Consider the following 21593-nt stretch of genomic DNA (forward strand, 5'->3'; position numbering starts at 1 on the left):
CTAGAAAAAAGGGAATAAGGATTAGAATTGGGTGACATTGATCTGTAATTTGATTCAGAAATATCTCCTTCCAACCCGAAAGCCTTTGGGTTGAGAGTACACAGGAAGAAGGCAGACTTCTAAGAAGAGTCTGAATAAGGCCGCACTTTCTGGAGTCCCTTTCTCAGTTCCTACTTGTCAGTAATATATCAGAAGTTATTCTAGTAATAAAAAAGCATCGTGTGGTTAAACAATAACAGATATCACATTGGCCAAATCTAGACAAATGGAACATTCCAAAGAATAACATGATCATTATAATAAGGTATAACATAGTTAATTTAAATAAAAGCACATGAGTTCATAATGATACTCAAAATGAAAAGTGGGGAGCTCTTCTCTATATAATCATGTCAGCTAATAAATGCAAAAGGAATGATAGATTAGGAAAGTGTCATTTTGCAAGTATCAATGTAATAATCGATTCAGACAAGGATTATCATTGATGCACAGTTGGGTGAAGAGTTATTTGAAAGTAGGATCTCCACTGATCCCAAAGTATGGGACCTCATATTATTTATCAATTACCAAGGGGAAAAATAACTTCACAATGGAGAGATATGGAAGAAACCACCTTAATCAAGGGATCAAACTTAGCACTGGGCCACCTGAAGCGATGAAGTATGAAGAATACATCACCTATATAGTATTCTTCCCCAAAATATTTACTTTGAATCAAATGAGGAAACAGACAAAACCAGATTGTGGGACAATTTACAAGACAACTGACTTAGACTCTTCAAAAATGCCAATGTCATAAAAGACCAAAAAAAAAAAATAGTAGGGAAATATTCTAGATTAAAGGAAACAAAGATATGACATGCAATGACTAATCTTTAATTGGACCCTGTATGAAAATAAAACAGACTTAAAGAATGTTATTGGCTACTGGCCAAGATGAAGTAACAAGGACCAATTTAACCTCCCACCTGAAACAATGAAAGCATCAGGCAGAACATATGAAACAACAGTTTTCAAGAAACTGCACGTCAGGCAATACAGTTCAGTGATCCCCAGAAGTAGGAAAATAAATGAACTGATACCTATAATAGCCCTAACTTACTTCTCTGAGAGAGTTTCCAGGTCATGGTACAGGGAAGAGAAGTCCAGGCTGAGACTGGTGGACTCCCTGACTGAGGAAATGGAGCTGAGAGTCTGGGAAAACCAAGGTAACTAGAGTTCACAAAGCAGAGTATGAGAGAGAAAAGAAGTGCACAGACAACGAACTCTGGGGATATGCAGAGGGATCTCTTGAGAATTCAACACAGTATTGGTCAGTACATTTGTGTGAGGAATTACTTGATGCCAGGAAAAGAACCACATGAAAGCATTAATAATAAGAATAACTGGTTATCACACAGGGTTGTAGGAATAGTACCTGTTCCTACAAGTCAGACTGGAAAACCTCATGATACTCAGAAAGGACTTGTCTCAGTAGTTGCAAATAATGAGCTCCAGACTAAAGGCTACGTGGACTCCTACCCAACGAATCTTAACAGCTAGACGTAAAAGAATAAAACTGTTTTGAGTAACTTAATTTCACACAAAATAAAGTCCAAGCATTTTACAGGAATATAAATATATACAGCACACAATAAACTAAACTCACAACATCTGTTATCATATGAAAAATTGCCAAGCATGCAAAGAAGTAGGAAAATATGACCCATACTGAGGAGAAAAGGCAACCAATCAAAACTAATCCATAATCTACACAGATGTTAGAATTGGTAGAAAAGAACATTTAAAAAGGTATTACACATGGGGCTCTCCTGAGCCTGTGCATCCGGACTCTGTGGTCTGCCACGAGAAAGGCCACAACAGTGAGTGGCCCGCGTACCAGAAAAAAAAAAAAAGTTATTATACATGAAGAAAAGTTATTAGAACTGTATTTCAGTTGTTAAGAAACCCAGACTAAACACTGAAAATGTTAAGTAGAGGCACGGAAAATGTAAAACAGACCCAAATTGAGCTTCTAGAGATTACAAACAAAGTCTAAATGAAAAAGACATTGAATGAGGTTAATGGCAGATTAGACACTGCAGAAGAAAGGGTCAGTGAACGTTAAGGCACAGTAATAGAAACTATCCAAAATGAAACAAAACGTGTAACAAAACAAAACAACAACAAAAATGAATAGAGCATCAGCGAATTGTGCAACAACTTCAAGTGGTCTAATACATGTGTACTTAGAGTCCATGAAGGAGAGGAGAAATACAAAAAATTGAAGAAATAATACCCAAAATTTGTCCACACTGGCAAACACTATAAACCCACAAAGTCAAGAAGATCAATGAACTTTAAGCATAAGAAACATGGACAAAACTACACCAAGGCACAAAAAATAATCAAATTGCTCAAAACCAGCAATAAAGAAAAAAGTTAAAAGCAGCCAGAGGAAAAACCTATACAGTACATACAGAGGAACAAAGATAACAATGACAGCAGAATTCTTGTTGGAAACAATGTAAACGAGAACTCAGTGGAATAACATCTTTAAAGTAGTGAATTGAATTCTATCAACCTAGAATTCTATACCCACAACTGTCAAAACAAAAGCAAAATAAAGACTATCTCAGACATACAAAAGCTGAAAGAATTCATTACTAGTAGACTTTCCCTATAAGAAATGTTAAAAGAAGTATTTTTAAGCAGAAGGAAAATGTCACCAGATTGCAATATGTATCTACACAAAAGATTAAGAATACTGGAATTGGGACTTCCCTGGTGGTTCAGTGGTTAAGAATCTGCCTGCCAATGCAGGGGACACGGGTTCAAGCCCTGGTCAGGGAAGATCCGACATGCCGCAGAACAACTAAGCCCGTATGCCACAACTACTGAGCCTGCGCTCTAGAGCCTGTGTGCCACAACTACTGAAGCCCATGCACCTAGAGACTGTGCTCTGCAACAAGAGAAGCCATCCAATGAGAAGCCGGTACACCACAATGAAGGGTAGCCCCTGCTCGCTGCAACTAGAGAAAGCCCAGGCAAAGCAAAAAAGACCCAACGGAGCAAAGAAATAAATTTTAAAAATACTTCAAAAAATTTTTTAAAGGAGTTTAGTCAATCAATATATGTCTCTGACCACAATGGAATTAAATTAGAAATTTAAAATGCTGAAAAAGCTCCAAATATTTGGAAACTAAACAACACACTTCTGAGTAACTTTGTGGTCAAAGAAGAAATCAAAAGGGAAATCAAAAACTATTTTGAACTCACTGAAACTGAAAACATAATATGTCAACATGTGGGATATTGCTAACGCTGTACTCAGCTTCCTCAATTTCCACCTTAAACTGGAAAAACAAGAGCAAATTAAGCACAGAGTAAGAGAAGAAAGAACACAATAAAGATCAAAGTAGAAATAAATAAACTGCAAAATAGAAAAGTACTATAGATATTAAAAGGATAATAAGAGAATATTATAGAATACTTTATACCAATAAATTCAATATGAAATGGACAAATTCTTTGAAAGACATGCACTACTAAAGTCCAAGTGGCTTAACTGATAAATTCTACGGAACATTTAAGGAATAAAATAATGCCAATTCTACACAAACTCTACCAGAAAGTTGAAGAGAAGAGAATACTTCCCAACTTATTTATAAGGCCAACTTTCACTATACCAAGATTAGACAATGACATTACAAGAAAACTATAGACCAATATCTCTCATGAACTCAGAGGCAAAAATTCTTAACAAAATTTTAGCATATCAAATCCAATAATATATAAAAAGATGATACATCATGACCAAGTGGGGTTTATCTCAAGAATGAAAGGTTGCTTTAATATTTGAAAATCAACTTACCCAACTTAGTACACTAAAAAAGAAAAATCAGGACATCTCTGGTGGGGCAGTGGTTGAGAATCCACCTGCTGGTGCAGGGGACATGGGTTTGAGCCCTGGTCTGGGAAGATCCCACATGCCATGGAGCAACTAAGCCTGTGCACCACAACTACTGAGCCTGCGCTCTAGAGCACGTGACCCACAACTACTGAGACCATGTGCCACAACTAGTGAAGCCCGTGCACCTAGAGCCCATGCTCTGCAACAAGAGAAGCCACCGCAATGAGAAGCCTGCATACTGCAATGAAGAGTAGTCCCTGCTCGCCACAACTAGAGAAAGCCTGCGTGCAGCAAAGAAGACCCAATGCAGCCAAAAATAAATAAACAAATTAAGAAAAAAAAAGAAGGGAAAAATCACATAGTCATTGCAATAGATGCAGGAAAAGAATGAAAGAATCTAACATCCATTCCACATTAAAGAAAAGAACAGCCCTCAGTAGACTAGGAATGGAAGGAGACTTCCTCAACTTGATAAATGACTTCTACAAAATACCTAACATCATATTTAATGGTGAAGGACAAAGTACTTTCTCTCCAGGATCAGGACAAAGGCAAGGCTGTCTGCTCTCATTACTTCTATTTGACATTGCACTGAAGGTTCTAGCCAGTGCCATAGGGCAAAAGAAAGAAAAGAGATATTCAGAATGGAAAGGAAGAAGTAAATCTATCTTTATTTGCAGATAACATGATTATGTAGAAAACTTGATAGAATCTACAAAAATGCTACTGGAACTAATAAATGAGTTTATCAAGTTTGCAGGGTACACGATCAACATACAAAAAGATTAATTGATCTCAACAAACAATCAGAGATCAAAGTTTTAAAATACTACTTATAATAGAATCAAACATATAAAATACCTAGAATGAATCTGACAAAAGATGTAAAAGACTTGCACACTGAAAACTGTAAAATACTGCAGGGGGAAATTAAGGAAGACCTAAATAAATGGAGAGATATAAAGTATTCATGGATCAGAAGATTCAATATTGTTGAGACATCAATTCTCCCCAAATCGATTTATAGATCAAAATCCCAGTAGGCTTTTCTATAGAAATTGACAAGCTAATTCTAAAATTCATATGGAAATAAAGTTTAGAATAACTAAAACAACTTTGAGAAAGAACAAAGTTGAAGAACTAACAGTAACTGATTTCAAGGCTTATGAAGCTACACCTTCAAGACACTGTGATAGTAGTGTAAGGACAGAGAAAAAGATCAAAGGAACAGAATAGAAAGTTCAGAAGGAGAGAGATGTGGACAACTGACTTTCAGGTTCAAAAGTTTTTAAGTGGAGAAACGATAGTCTTTTCAACAAATGATGCTGGAAAAATTGAATATCCAGGTGCAAAAAGAAAAAAAAAAAAGAACTTCCATCCAAACCATATACAGAAATGAACTCAAATTGGTTCAAAGATCTAAATGTAAAACATAAAACTATAAAACTTCTAGAACAAAACAGGTGAGGGCTTCCCTGGTGGTGCAGTGGTTGAGAGTTGGCCTGCTGATGCATGGCACACAGGTTCATGCCCTGGTCTGGGAAGATCCCACATGCCGCGGAGCGGCTGGGCCCGTGAGCCATGGTCGCTGAGCCTGCGCCTCCGGAGCCTGTGCTCCGCGGCGGGAGAGGCCAAAACAGTGAGAGGCCGGCGTACCGCAAAAAAAAAACAAAAAAAAAAAACCACAGGTGAAAAACTTTATGACCTTGAGTTAGGCAAGATTTCTTAGATAAAACACCAAAAGCATAATCCATCAAAGAATAAAATAGATAAATTAGACAGCATCAAAATTAAGAACTTCTGCCCTGCAAAAGACACTCCTGAGAGAACGAAAAGATGAGTCACAGAATGGGAGAAAATACTTAGCAACTTACATATTGGATAAAGGACCAATTTCCAGAATATATAAAGAACTCTCAAAACTCGAGAAAAATATAGATAAAAGATTCAAAGATATACAGATGGAAAATAAGCATATGAAAAGATGTTTAACATGATTAATCATTAGGGATGCCACAGTGAGATACAGCTACACACCTATTAAAATATGTAAAATTAAAAATACTGAGCATAGCAAATGTTGGCCGCAACGTGAAGAAAATGCAGCTCTCATACACTGCTGGTAGAGATGTAAAATGATCAATCCACTATGGAAAATAGGTATTTTTAAAAAACTTAAACATACACTTACCAATGATCCATCCATTCTACTTGCAGGTATTTACCCAAGAGAAATGGAAGTATACATCCATACAAAGACTTGTACACAAATATTCATAGCAACTTTATCTGTAATAGACAAAGACTGAAACAACTCAAATGTCCATCAATGGTGAATAGATAAATGGTGGTACATCCATATAATGGAATACTATTCAGCAATAAACAGGAATTACTGATATATGCAACAATATGAATGAAGATTAAAATAATCATGCTGAGTTAGAAGCCAGTTAGAAAAAAGTATACCCTGTATGACTCCATTTACATAAAATTCTAGAAAATGCAGACAGAAAGCAGATCAATGGTTGCATGGCAACTGGGAAGGGCAAGGAACGATGGGAAGGAAGAATTACAAAGAGACATTAAGAAACTTTCTGAGATGATGGACATTTTGATTTTGGTGATGTCTTCATGGTGTGTAGGTATGTGTGTGTGTGAACACAGATTATTGTATGTCAGTTATACCTCAAAAAGCTGTTAAAAGAAATGATATTATATGAGAGAGACAATTGGGGAAATTTGAATAGCAAATCTTTATTAAGTAATATTATTGTGTAGGAATTTAATTTATTTAGTACTGTGTGTTAACAGTATTGTCATTACATAGGGAAATACTTTTTAATATCCAGAGAGAAGGGCATCTAGCTGACAAGAGAGGGATCACAATTGTGGCAGATGCTGTGGGAGGCTGAGGAAGATGAGGCTAGAGCAGTGACCAATGTGTGACGGCATGGTGAAGACAGTCATTGGTCAGCTGACCTGACAAAGACGGTTGGAACAGACTGCTAAATGCAGGGCCCTTTCCACATACTAATTCATGCAATCTCCTCAACTAGTCTTGGCATAACAGAAGGTTTCTATTAGCTTTCCATATTGTAAGGGGGATGGCACAATTTAAGGTGCAGTAAGTTGTGTAATAAACTGTCACAATAGGGTCCTACAGAAATAGTTATTTAAACTGCAAAAAAAAAAAAAGAAACTTGACCCTTCCCTCACAACATATATGAAAATTAACACAGAATGAATCATAGACCTAAATGTAACTATACAACTTCTGGAAGGAAACATAGGAGAAAACCTTTGTCATTATGGGTTAGACAACGGGGTCTCAGAGAAAGATTTCTTAGATAAGACAGAAAAAAGCACAAACCATCTAAGAAAAGTTGCTAAGGGACTTCCCTGGTGGTTAAGACTCTGAGTTCCCAATGCAGAGGGCCCAGGTTAGATCCCTGGTCAGGGAGCTAGATCCCACATGCATGCCACAACTAAGAGTTCGCATGCCACAACTAAGAAGCCCATGAGCCACAACTAAGGAGCCCACCTGCCGCAACTAAGACCCAGCACAACCAAATAAATAAATTAAATAAATATGAAAAAAAAGAAAAATTGCTAAATTAGAGTTCATCAAAAATTTAATACTTCTAGTCTTCAGAGACACTTTAATATAATGAAGATAAGTCACAATCTGGGAGAAGATATTTACTAAACACTTATTTGAGAGAAAGGACTTTTTCCATTGCTTTTTATATAAAGCACTCCTAAATCTCAATAACAATATCCAATTAAAAATGAATTTGAACAGACACTTCATTTTAAAAGATATTTGCACATGAATAGACACTCAACATCACTCACCTATTACAGAAATGCAAAATGTGGCAAAACCACGAGATGCAACTACACACCTACTAGAAAGGCTGAAATTTTTTTTTTTTTTTTAATATAAGAATCAGGTGAAGATGTGGAGCAACTGCAACACTCATAGACTGCCAGTGGGGAAGCAAAATGGCACAGGCACTTTAGAAAACAGTCTAGCAGTTTCTTAAAAAGTTAAATATGCAGTTAGCATATGATAAAGCAATCCCACCCTTAGGGATTTTACCCCAAAGAAATGAAAACATATGCTCGCACAAAACATATGTTCAGACACACATGTGACTGTTTTCAGAGGCTTTGTTCATAATAGCCAAAAAATGAGAAAAAACGCAAATGTTCATCAAACGATGAATGCGTAAACAAACTGTGTATCCACACAACTAGAATACTGCTCAGCAATAAAAAGGAATGAACTACTGACAGGTGCAACAAAACAGATGAATCTCCAAAGAGACTGGCTAAGTGAAAGAAGCCAAAAACAAAAAGCTACATACCACATGATTTCATTTATAAAATATTCTGGAAAAGGCAACATTATACGGACAAAACTCAGATTGGTGGTTGCCAGGGACTGGTAGAGAGAGGAGGATGGATTGACTACAGAGGGACATGAGCGGTCTTTTGGGAGTGCAGACGTTTTCTTTACCTCAAATGTGGTGGTGGCTACAGAACTATACGTTTGTCAAAACACATCACACTGTATATTTAAAAATAGTGCATTTGGTTAAATGAAAATTATACATAAATAAACCTGACTTAAGAAAATAATAAAACAAACCTAAAAAAAAATGGAGTGAAAATAAATGTAAGAAAAATCAACTTACAGTTTTTCCAATTCAAGGGTCATCATGAGGATGCTTTCAACTGTTGTAAGTGACACTTGTGTTGTTCCCATGTCTCTGAAGGAGAAGCCCAAACATGCGTGATAGAAAACCCAAAGACAAAAGTTCTAAACTTAAAAAGATACTTAACATGTGATTACTTCAATGCTGGCTTCTTACTTGCCATAGATGATAATCCAAAACAGCTCTTACTGAAGAAATTTAAATTTGCATCATCAAATTAATGACCTTGGTGCTGAACAGTACAATCATTTTCTATTATCCTGATTTCTCATTTTCAATTGCATCTACCTCTTTTGATCACTCTTTTTTAAAAAAATAATGTACCCCTTATTCCTTTTTTCTTTCTGGGATAAATAATATTCCTACATGCATCTACATGTTCCCTATCTATATGTGTTCTTCAACACTGTTCTCATTCTCTGCTGGCTGTCTTATCCATATATATTCTTTCTTAATCCTTTTCTTTGCCAATAACTCTTATTTTCAATAACCCAGTTAAAATCTAAATTATGTCTTTTTAGCTAAAGTACTCAATCTTTGACGAAAGTAAAAAGGAGAAATTATCTCATGAGCCATGAAACTGTTGCAATACTTACAAATATTTTAATGCTGGCAATTTAAAAAGATGAGAATCTTCAACTGTTGTCAAAGGATTACGACTGAGAATTCTGAAAAATGGAATGGAATTAAAATTATCTGCATTTTCAATTACTTCTATGAAAGCTTATATTCATTTTTTTTGGTATGGAACTGGAAGGTTAAAAAAAAAATCATTTTCTGTCTTTACCTATAAATCACCCTTAGAATCTGTAAAACACTCTTTCACTGGGAACTACCCAGGTCTCCAGATGATAAAGTGGAGAAGAGAAACAAACAAACAAACAATAAAATAGAAAAAAAGTGGCTAGCAAAGAAAAAATATGCCAAAGAACTTTTTAGGTTAAAAACCCTCAAAGTGACTATGCTGGTAGGAAACCCTTGCTCTGTAAAAAAGTACTATTTCTAGTGTCTTCCATAATTCAAGGTGTTTTTCTTTCATCTCTACAAATTTTTAAAAATTTCATGATTTAAACTACCCAGCTAAAGACAAAAATAGGGCTAATTCCTTGGTTCTGGAGCCAAAGAAGAAGAGATAAATCCAAGAGGAACTGGTGAAAGCCATACTCCCATCACATAGTCCCATGTGTATTCTTGTATCATAGCCTTTGTTACTGTGTATGTAATCACCTGTTTACTTGTCAGTCTCCTAGATTGTCAGCAACTTGAGAGCAGAGACCACACTTATTGTCATTATTATTCCTGTGCCTGACATAGTGCCTAATATTTGCTAGGTATTTAATAAATGTTTGCTGAATAAATAAATAACATTTTGTTTATATATCAATAAAACAAACAAATTAATTTTGGGGAACAAAATTTTATTCCAAAATCCTGGAATAGATTTTCTTATTAGTTCTTTCTTTCTTTCTTTCTTTCTTTTTTCTTAGTTCTTTAAAACAAATAAGGGGGGCTTCCCTGGTGGCGCAGTGGTTGAGAGTCCGCCTGCCGATGCAGGGGACGCGGGTTCATGCCCTGGTCTGGGAAGATCCCACATGCCGCGGAGCGGGTGGGCCCGTGAGCCATGGCTGCTGGGCCTGCGTGTCCGGAGCCTGTGCTCCGCAAGGGGAGAGGCCACAACAGTCAGAGGCCCGCGTACCACACACACACACACAAAAAAAACAAATAAGGGGGGGAAAAACCCAAAAAGAAACAGGAAGAAAGAAAAGAATACCTGACTTTAGGTTAACTCTACTCAAGAATTATTAGCTTATTTTTGCAAAATATTATAAAGATAATCATCAAAAGTAATATCTTTTGGGTTGCCAGGCATCTGTGATCAGCATTTAACATTTAATCCTCACAGTAACCTTATATGATATATATATTACACCATTGTACAAATGAGGAAACTGAGGCACAGAGAAGTTACATAACTTGTCGTAAGTCATCAAGCTAGTAAGAAGCAGAGCTAGAATTTGAACTTAGTTCTGACTCTAAAGCCTGTGTTTAACCTGAATGAAAAAAAAAGGGGTGTGTGTGTTAAAACATCTGTTACTTTAACCTTAATTTGCAGAGCACTAAATATAGAAATACCTTTTCAAACTTCATCTACCCATCTGGGAAAGCCTCTATGAGAATTATATTTTCTCTATTTATTTATTTATTTCTCTTTTTATTTATTTTTTCCTTAATCATCTCTCATGATATTTAATTAGCGTATGGACGTTGAGACTTTATAGATTTTTTTAAAAATTGCAGGAAAATCAGTAAAAATGATGGAGGAAGGACATCTGAAAATTCATCCCTCCATAGAAGCAAAAATAACAATAACTACAACAACAAAACTGGCAAAAATGGTCAGAATCAACTTCTGACCAATCACTTTAACCAACATGCTGGCAGGAAATTGGGGAGCAATTTCTTCAAGGAAAACAAATTAATTTTTGTAAGAAAAATGAGATCTGTGTTGCTTTAACCTGTCCTTGAACTTTGCTCTCCATGCCAGTGGTAGCCTTGAAAAACAGCCCACATCACTGGTACCAGGAGGAGCAGCATGGACTGGGAGGGCCTTCAAAGCCTCATTCCCAAAGAACTGTCATTGTTTTACATGTCTGGTGGTCCCCTGGAAGACCTCACTTGAAAGGTTTGCCTTTGACCTGACTCAGAGCTGTCTAGTGAGAAAAGCCTCTCAGCTGGCATTTCTGGAAAACATTTTCAAGCAAATATTTTAACATGGCGGCTGCATGAGGCAATGGGTAACAGTTGGGTGCAAAAAACAGCCCAACCGAAAAGCTTAAAAGAAAAGCTGAGGAATAAGATGTCCACAGAGACTTTGAAATGTTCCACTGTATTCCTGGGAAACTGGAAGACCACAAGACATATTCCTGGGAATCTAGGAAAATAACTGTTAGCATTAATAAATGAGTTCAGCAAGGTTGTAGGATATAAGATCAATATTATTTCTACACACCAGCAATGAGTAATCCAAAAATGAAATTAAGAAAACAATTCCACGTGTAACAGCATCAAAACAAATATAACACTTATGGAAAAATTTACCCGAGTGCAAGATTCACACTGAAAAGTACAAAACTGTTGAAAGAAATTGAAGAAGATCTAAATAAATATAAAGACATGCTGGATTCATGGACTGGAAGATAATCTTATTAAAATTTCACTACTTCCCAAATCGACCTATGGTTCCATTGCAATTCCTATCAAAATCCCAGCTGACTTCTTTCCAGAAATTGCCAAGCTAATTCTAAAATTCATATAGCAATTTAAGGAAACAGAATAAACCAAAACAGTGTTGGTAAAGTACAAAGTGGGAGGACTCAACACATCCTGGTTTCAAAACTCAGTTCAAAGCTACTGCAATCACAGTGTGGTACTGGAATAAGAACAGACATGTAAATTAATGGAACAGAATAAACCCTCATGTATATGGTCTCTTGATTTTCAACAAGCATGCCAAAACAATTCCATGTGGAAAGAACAGTCTTTTCAAATGATGCTGGGACAACTGTACATCCACACACAAAATAATGAAGCTGGACTCCTACACTTCACACCGTATATGAAAATTAACTCCAAATGGATCAAATATCCAAATGTAAGAGCTAAGGCTATAAAACTCCTAGAAGAAAACACAGGAGTAAATCTTTATGACCTTGCATTAGACAACAGTTGTTAGATATGACACCAGAAGCAGAAACAACCAAAGGAAAAATAGATGAGTTGGACTCCATAAAAATTAAAAACGTTGTGCTTCCAAGGACACTATCAAGAAAGTGAGAAAACATATAGCATGGGAGAAAATACTACAGGTGGGAAGAATAAGATGCAGTTGGGAGAAGAAAAGTATACTACTTGCTAGGTGTGACAATCTCAAAATTTTGAACTATTACAAATAAAACAGCCACCCTGAATCACCCCAAAGGGCAGACCCAAGTTATTTTTGTTTTAATGTTTATGCCTTTGTAAATCTGAGAAGCAGCCAGGATTCTAGTACATAGCAAATAGTGATGACAGCACCCTGACGTGTGTAAGCTTTGGTGTGTACATAGCTATCTAAAGGAAACAATGCTAGCTGAATGGGGGAGCATTAGGGCGGCTCTGTGACCGCAGCTCAATTTGCCTTCATAGTGTGGCCTCACCTCCCTCATTGATATTCTCAACAATGGGGTAAATAATTCAATAGGGATAAGGCTTTGATTTTCCTCTTATTCTCTCATAGTGCATATGTTCTTGGTACAATATTGATGTACCACAGACAAGCCAGCATGTGAATGTGCTCTGACTGGTTAAGTTACATAGACTTTCTACATTGTAGAGTTCTTCAGTTCCTAAAATCATGGAGCTTGTATTCTTAGAACCAATGAAGTGACTAAAAGAATTTTTAAAAATAAGCCATCAGTCTGCACCTGCATAGGTGAATGAAGGAGAAACACTTTAAAGCCAGAAAAAAAAAGTATACTTAACATTTAGGATTATCAACCACTGCTGGTTTTCCATAATATATTTCATTCCTGATTTTATCTGAAAGAGATATGATTACTACCACCATTCAAAGAGTGGTACTTTATTAATTAATAAGCTCTTGGCTCATCTTTGAGGTAGATTTCGGATTTAAAATAGACTACCACACTGCTAACTACTTCACCTTATGCTTGTCAATAACATCGAGGCGTCATTCAAGAAACCCACTGTCTTATAATTACCTGAAACCTAGTGATGAATCAAGGTTTTGTGGGGCCTGAACCTCATCTACTTTGGGAGATCATATCTAATAAAAACATGCAAAGTTATGAATACAAAAATCGCTAGGACCCCTCTCAAGACCTTGCAAGGGACCTATGCAAGTGAGGAGCCCTGAAACCTAAGCTTCACTGAATTCATAAATCCACCTCAGCTGGGGCCCTTTTCCAAACTTATTTAATGCAGGCAACTTATAAACACCCCAGTAATATGTCATTATAGGTAGTAAAATGACTTAACTCGAGGGTGGCATCTTCCCTTGGTGGCTTCCCTTTGGAAAGAGATGCAATAAAGTTTATATCTCACCATGGCAAATGTTTCCTGAAGCAAATTAGCTTTTCCTATTAGAAAGACTTAGCCCAAAACAAAGACTTACTATACTGTGACAATCTTTTGAAAGTAACTGTGAACGAGTTTTAGGAGTACAGTACTAATTTATTTCCAACACCAGATACTTCTGATTCTTTCACTACCTTTTTCTGTCATTTAAGAGGCACACAAATTCCAAAGGAACAAGTTGGTGCCTCTTCCATCACAACTCTTTTCTAACCTACCACCCATTTTCTACTTCATCACCCCTCTCCCTCACCTTGTTACCCTGCTGCATAGATGCTACAATGGCTCTCATATATGTTTTCCCATCAACATCCATCTTTCTCCTTCCAGTATGAAAGTTTCTTGGGGACAAAGTCCCTGCCCTACGCGTGTTTGTATCCCCAGCAGTTAGTACAGTGCTGACACAGAGTGGCATGGCACTCAGGGAATGTTTTTGAATGAATTCATTAATTTTTAAACTGTGATTTATTTATTTATTTGTTTATTTCCACAATGTATTTTCCTGTGTTGCCTACATAACTATAGTGAGACGCAGATTCTTATAAGGAACTCTTGGTGTTATAGGATGTTTAGGAAAGGTGGTGAGTTTAAGAGGTTGTATTGATGCTACTAAAACCTCCTGGTGAAGGGATGTCATGAGCCTGCTCTCCCTTGTGCTGGCAAAAGAAAAACTGACCCTTGGTGCTCTCTCCCCAAGACAGGCATCAGCAAACTAACAAGGGAAAGGAAGGAGGCCGCCGAAGATACGCATCTGCAGGAATTGCTAATCCAGCTCCAGACACAGCCTCAACACCTTCATTAACCAAAATGTGTGAACTGTGTGAAACTGGATTTCTGAACCACAAGACAGGTAAGAGAGTCTTTTCCAAAGCCAGGTGTAGAAGAGCTCTTTACCTTGAGTCTAAAATCGCCTTCGGGCCACTGAACGTACCCACTATCATTTCCTTGTGTCATGAGAAACCGCAGAATTTTTGAGCTGAAGGGGTGTAAAACCCACACTTCTAATTGAAGAGTAGTCAGCAAAGGAAGTATATTGAATTAGGCTGCAACAATGTATTTTCCTTCTATTTTTCACACTACAGCTGAACACAAACAACATCTTTTTCCATACTGCAAAGGTTCCTACTGGCCACAGATAATTCACTTCAGAGATATATGCTTTTTGAAAAATAATGTTCTGGGTGGCTGGGGAGAGCCCTGTGGTGGGTGTTCAGAAATTCTTTCTGCTTAACCATTTAAAAGAGCTAATAATGCTTGGGGAAGCACCCACACCTTTTGCTCCCTGAAGAACTGGGTGCTAAACTTAGTTCTTTGCAGCTCTGGGTTGCATACATTTTAAGCAGTTAGGAACTTTGCACATGAGCAGGAATCAAAGTTAAATTCAAAAGCGGAACTTCATGGACCACTCGCATAGTGGAGAGGCATCAGTGGGATTCCATGACAACGCTAATCTGAGCGTTTTTGCTTGGTGCCTTTTATTGCCCGTGCCAAAGATCAGTACTATGGAAAGCAGAGCGTTTCATATATATGAGTTAAACAAGTCTCTTGGCCTCTTTGTACCTTAGTTTCCTCATTTGAAAAAATAATAAATGGCTCTCAAGACATACTTTCCAAAATTCAAACTGGGCTTACACCCAGCTAACCAATAACTGCATGGTGTTTTTACACACAGTTTTTTACATGCATTCATCTTCTATTTCACTTACAACGTGTGTAAAAAGCGCATTCCATGCCAGGCCTGAAACGTTCCAAAGCTCAGTTCTGTGAGTAAATTGCAACCAAGATTTCTACAAAGAAAGACACATGCAAAAGAAGAAGAAAAATATATATTCTTTCAGAACAGTTATCGTTTGGCAATAATTCTAATTTATATATGATGAAACATAACATCACTACTCCCTCCATACACTAATGAAATCTCACTGGGGAAGATATTATGATTTATACTTTCATGATTATATATGTGGTGCATTAGATACAAAATAGTAAATGCTCATTAAATACTTGTGTTAAGTGATCTTTATTTCTCTAGAAAGGCAGCACTATTGACATTTTGGGCTGGATAATTCTTTGCTGTGGGAGGCTCTCCTGTACTGTTGGGTGTTTAGTAGCATCTGTGGCCTCTGTCCACTAGATGCCAGGAGCATATACAGTTCTGACAAGCAAAAATGTCTCCAGACACTATCAAATGTCACCTGCGTGCAAAATCACCCTGGTTGAGAACCACTGCTCTACAATGATTCACTCTGATCTGTGTAATAACTCTCACACTAATCTTTGCTAGAGACAAAAAGGATTTGCTACAAAATTTTAGCAGGAATTTTAATCATACTTCAAAATGAGTAACAAATTAATTTTAGAAAAAATTAAGCTTTATAAAAACGCCAAATATAATGAAGTTATAGTTGTAACTTACATAAACTGCAAAAAAGGTAGTGGTTCAAATGTACGTCTTTCGATAGACTGTATTTTATTGCAGGATAAATCTCTACGAAAAGGAAAAGGAAAATATTGCCTCAATTAGCTTTTAGATATCTAATTAGTAGGAATAACTAGTAGAGGTTAGAATGATAATAATAAATAAGAAGCTTTGGTCTAAACTCCAAACCTTAGGAATTATTATTTGAACCTTCCAGAGCCCCTAACCCTGCCTTCACCTCTCTTAAGAGTCTCACCTTCAGGATCTTCATAAATTAAATATACAACTATAGATCTTGATAGATTTTGGAGGTAATCTTTCCTGAGAGTAGAAGCATTGATTAGATTCCACCTTTTGTGGTCTTATCAAATTCTAGATTATGAGCTCAAAGTTTTTATCTCTATATATCATTATAATTTCTAATATTCAAAGGAATATTCTTATATTTACACACTTCCCAGTATAGTTCTGTTTTTCTAGGCCAATTCATTACCAGAAGAAATAAAAGATACCCTTTCACACAACTTGAAAGGAAGTTACTCCTCTCAATTAATATGTAACTTTAATTCAGTATTACACTTTCTATCATATTGACTTTTATTCGAAAATACCTACTCTTGACTATAGCTGACTATGTTATTTCCATTGATTCCAGCTTAGTCTCTCATTTCACCTGGATGGCTATAACTGTCTTCTGACTGGTGTTTCCATCTCTTCGCTCTCCGTTTCTAAGCCATCCTCCACGCGATCACCAGATTAACTCTCCGGAAGTTGTTCTCAAATACCAGCATCACTTGTGAACTTATTGAAGATACAAATACTCAGCCCTACTGGGGACCTCTGGAATCAGTAACTACGGGGGTGGAGCTTGTGTTTTCACAAGCCCTCCCAGTGGTCGGTTCTGTTGCAGGCTAAAGCTTGTCCTAAAGCCCTGCTGTGGTAACATGGTAGCTTGGCGTGTTATCCTTGGCTTGGCCTCCAAAGCCCTAGATGATCTGGCTCTCATCTCCTACTCTTCCCACTTGTACTCTACAGGTACTCAGAGTATTTTTCCTATGTTTTGCCTTTCTCCCACTTTCCTTTTGCAAGCTTATTCTTCCCAAGATGTCTGTCATTGATACCCAATGGCCCTTCGAGGTCCCATTTAAACAGCATTGCTCTAGTAACATCTTCCCTGATCCAATTTGAAGTCTTCTTTCCCTCTTTTGTGCTCCAATACCAACTTATAGCTCTCATTGCCCATATTCATTTCTTTCTTTAAATATAGCTATTTTTGCAACCCATTTCCTCTGAGCATAAACTCCTTCAAAGTATGGACTAGATACTGCTTACGTGCATCGTCTATCACGTTTAAAGCCAACACGTGGACATAAAGCAAACTCAAATATTTATAAAATCAAAAAATAGCTGGAGGGCTTCCCTGGTGGCGCAGTGGTTGAGAGTCCGCCTGCCGATGCAGGGGACATGGGTTCGTGCCCCGGTCCGGGAAGATCCCACATGCCGCGGAGCGGCTGGGCCCGTGAGCCATAGCCGCTGAGCCTGCGCGTCCGGAGCTTGTGCTCCGCAACGGGAGAGGCCACTACAGTGAGAGGTACAAGTACAGCAAAAAAAAAAAAAAAAAAAAAAAATAGCTGGAGAGTGGATAGAAGGAGGAAATGACTGTTTTAAAAGAAATGTAATTTTATTACTTCATGGTGCCTCCACAGCACTTTGTCAGTATGGTTTGAGTTATATGTTTATTTTCCCTGTGAGATCATGAGTTGCTAAAAGGAAACCTGTCTTACCCGCCGTCGTGTTTACAACACTAGGCATAGTGCTTGTTAGCATATTCTTTTTTCGCTTTTTTATTGATTGGCATTTTTTTTTTAAGAATGAGAATACTTATGCGAACATGAAATAATCAGATTATAAAGTATTTCATAGTAGAAATAATGAAGGGCCTAGTCCACTGAGCATTTATCTTATTTGTTTTTCTCCAAACTGTGTTGGTAAGGTTTGGAGCCCAGAAGGCATGGAAGGGACTAATATAAAGGTGTTGGCCCCTTAAGGCTTGGAAGGTTTGATAATTAAAACAACTATTTTTAGGGTCATGTGAGTCTCTTTATACCCACTTCCCTTGAGCCTTTTATGTTTGCAAGAAGAACCTATTTGCTAAAGAGGATCATTAATTGGCTTAATAAGGATTAATGACATACACAGCTTTGGATGCCATGGACAAAGGACAAAAACTGAGCTTTTATAGCAAAAAACACTGTTATCTCCTTAGCCCTAAATAAAAAGAAATACTAGGCAAGCATTTCCTCTTTGATAAAGAAGCTGGAGAGGGAATTCCCTGGCTGTCCAGGGGTTAGGACTTGGCGCTTCCACTGCTGGGGACCTGGGTTCAATCCCTGGTCAGGGAACTAAGATCCCACAAGTCCTGTGGTGTGGCCCCAAAACCAAAACAAACAAACCAAAAACAAGAAAACAAAAGCCTGGAGAGATTTTTGTTAGGGGCATTATTGATATGATTATTTAGTGTAAACATTTCTAAATATACCACTTAACCATCATCTTAAACATTCTTAATATTGGTATCATAATTCCTGCCTTGAAATCCTCAACAACAGCTTGTTCTTTTGGTAACTTAATGTGTTCTTAACAATACTGATTTTTTTTTTTTGATGTGGACCATTTTTAAAGTCTTTATTGAATTTGTTACACTATTGCTTTTTTTTTTTTTATGTTTTGGTTTTGTGGCCATGAGGCATGTGGGATCTTAGCTCCCTGATCAGGGATCGAACCCGCAGCCCCTGCATTGGAAGGCAAAGTCTTAACCACTGGACCACCAGGGAAGTCCCTTGACAATACTGTTTACATAATTCATCTGCATAAATATTTAACATTTAAATGTTAATTCAATTTAGATTAAATTATCAGAGTTATGAGTTAATGGCATTCATATTAATGTGAGGGGTCTGTATTTTCTTGTACTGTAGGTGACAATTTGAGGTTAACTTTAATTTCTCTCATTTCACTAGACCAATTTTTTCAAACCTTTTCTGTAAAGGCCAGATAAGTCAATATTTTAGGCTTTGCAGGCCACATACAGTGTGTGTCACTTATTTTTCTTCGTTTCTTTTTTTTCTCATTTACAGCCCTTTCAAAATCACTTTTAACTTATGGGCTGTATAAAAACGGACTGTGGGCCAGATTTGATCCATAGGTCATAAACAAAATATAAATACAGATGGAGAGTATATGAACACTTATATAACAATGTTCATATGGGAGTCTATAATTGCTCAGACCTCATTACCACTTTTCCTCTACAACTAAAGGGTATTTTTCTATCTATACCTTGTCTATATAATTAAAAAATTAAAAATGAATAGGAGATATTTAGGGCTAGTGATGGGCTGGGGCCCTACACAGACTTACAGAGCTGTAGAATTTTATTGCTAGAAGAAATTGAAGAGATTACCTAACTTGAACCCCTTAATTACTTTATAGATAATCTACTTTATAGATAAGAACTCATAAATAAATATGATTAACTTACAAATATTGGAGAGATAGCAAGCCTTCAAATGAGTCCTTATGTAATTCAGTCAAATCATTTTCACTGAGATTTCTGAAAAATGAAAAGGTTATTTCTGGATCAAAATGCAAAATAACTACAACTATATACTACATAGGACTAACTCCTATATGTGCAGGAAAGCTGGGTAATGGTGCCTCCTAAACAACCTAATTCTTATTTAATTTAGGGATGGTGATTTCTGCTCTGTTTTCACGTCCTCCTTTGTGTCCATCTCTCTCCATCACGCATGTGCGCACACGCACGCGCGCGCGCGCGCACACACACACACACACACACACACACACACACACCCCCACACACCCCCCCACCCACTCTTCCCACCGAATCATACAGTTAATGTCTACTCTCTAGATCACGAAGTCTCTGTTAGAACCCAGCTCTGGGTGGCACCAACGTTGCAGAGCTGCCCTTCCCTCCTCTCTTTCCCCAAACCTTATTGGGAAACCCCACGCAGAACTGTATCAGGGCAAATGAAGCCATCTGAGTTTTTCCCCCATTAAAATTGTTTTGAAAACTAAAATGTGCATAAAATATACATAACTGTTCAATAATTCAATTGAACAACTGTTCAACTGTTTAAGAATTACAAAACAGAACCCCACGTAACACCATTCATGTCAAGAAAGAATCCTGACAGCATCCCAGAAGCCCCCTGTGTGCCCTTTTCCAATCACAACCCTCTCTGTGACTTCCTAGAGGGAACCACTATCCTGACTTTAAGAATAATTTCCTTGCTTTTTAAATGTAGTTTTGCCTTTTCTCTATCAGCCATAAACAACACAGTTTCGTCTTGCTTGTTCTTGAACTTTATATAAGTGGAATCATATTATATGTATTATTTGCCACATTGCTTCTTTCATTCAACATTATTTTGTAAAATTATTTCATTTTTGCCTGTACTATGTGGTGTTGCATGTCCAACCACCTGAGGCTTCTGAGTATTTGAAAGTGGCTAATGTGACTAAGGAGTTGAATTTTTAATTTAATTAACTTTAATTATTCTAAAATTGAAATGTAAAAAACTGACAGTGTAATTATTGGAAAATGTTTATGTTAGCAACAATTTGCATATGTGATAATACTTTTTCGACTGTCAATTTTATAAAATCTAAATGCCGATCAAGTATTTGTAATAAAATTTAGCAACCAAATTGTGATTTCAAAGAGTTAGTATGGGAAAGAAATGTAAACTCTTTCATTAATTTTTATATCGAGACATGTAGATACGATATTACTTAGGATATTTTTAAGTACTTAGTATGAAAACAATGTAAATATCTTATTAATAATGTATATGATGATTACATGTTAAAATGGTAATATTTTGGATATAAGGGTTAAGTAAAAGATATTCACATTTACTTCATCTGTTTCATTTTACTTTTATTTTTAAGTGGCTACCAGAAAATTTAAGATTACTTATGTGGCTTGCGTTATGTTTCTGATGAAGTGTATGACTTCTAAGTATGATCATACCACACTTTATTCATTCAACTGTCGGTGTATACTGAGATTTTTCTAGTTTTTATTTATTAAAAAGAATACTGCTTTGAACATTCTTTTTATTTGTATCCTGACACATATTTGCCTGAGTTTGTCTAGGATGTAATAGGGATACAAAATTGTTTCCTAAGAAGTTGTGCTATTTCAAGCTGGCAGGTTGAAACATGTCAGGTCTCCACCCCTTCAACTTCCACCAAAATCGCTAAGAATGATACAAAAGATATAACATAAAATTCACAACCTTAGCTCAATGTGTGGGAGCAGCTGCACAAATGCCCCCCTACCAGAAACGGCCCGGAGCTACCTACAGGGTGATCAGTTGGAATAGTGTGGTAGGAG

General features: G+C 36.9%; 1 protein-coding gene across 3 annotated transcripts in view; it reads right to left on the minus strand.

The window, feature by feature from the left end:
* Positions 1 to 21593, minus strand: part of LOC117307529 (leucine-rich repeat-containing protein 37A3-like) — a 102904-nt gene that overhangs the window by 63235 nt on the left and 18076 nt on the right. For 2 of the 3 annotated variants that reach the window (XM_033848445.2, XM_033848446.2), the window contains exons 4-8: positions 19710 to 19781; positions 16166 to 16237; positions 15456 to 15536; positions 9213 to 9284; positions 8596 to 8670 (exon numbers count right to left, since the gene is read on the minus strand). In XM_033848445.2, the coding sequence (XP_033704336.2) occupies positions 8596 to 8670; positions 9213 to 9284; positions 15456 to 15536; positions 16166 to 16237; positions 19710 to 19781 (372 nt within the window). The remainder of the gene's footprint in view (positions 1 to 8595; positions 8671 to 9212; positions 9285 to 15455; positions 15537 to 16165; positions 16238 to 19709; positions 19782 to 21593) is intronic. The other variant, XM_033848444.2, reaches the window with a different exon arrangement.

Source organism: Tursiops truncatus, chromosome 20 (assembly GCF_011762595.2).
Source record: "Tursiops truncatus isolate mTurTru1 chromosome 20, mTurTru1.mat.Y, whole genome shotgun sequence".
Classification (NCBI taxonomy): Eukaryota; Metazoa; Chordata; class Mammalia; order Artiodactyla; family Delphinidae; genus Tursiops; species Tursiops truncatus.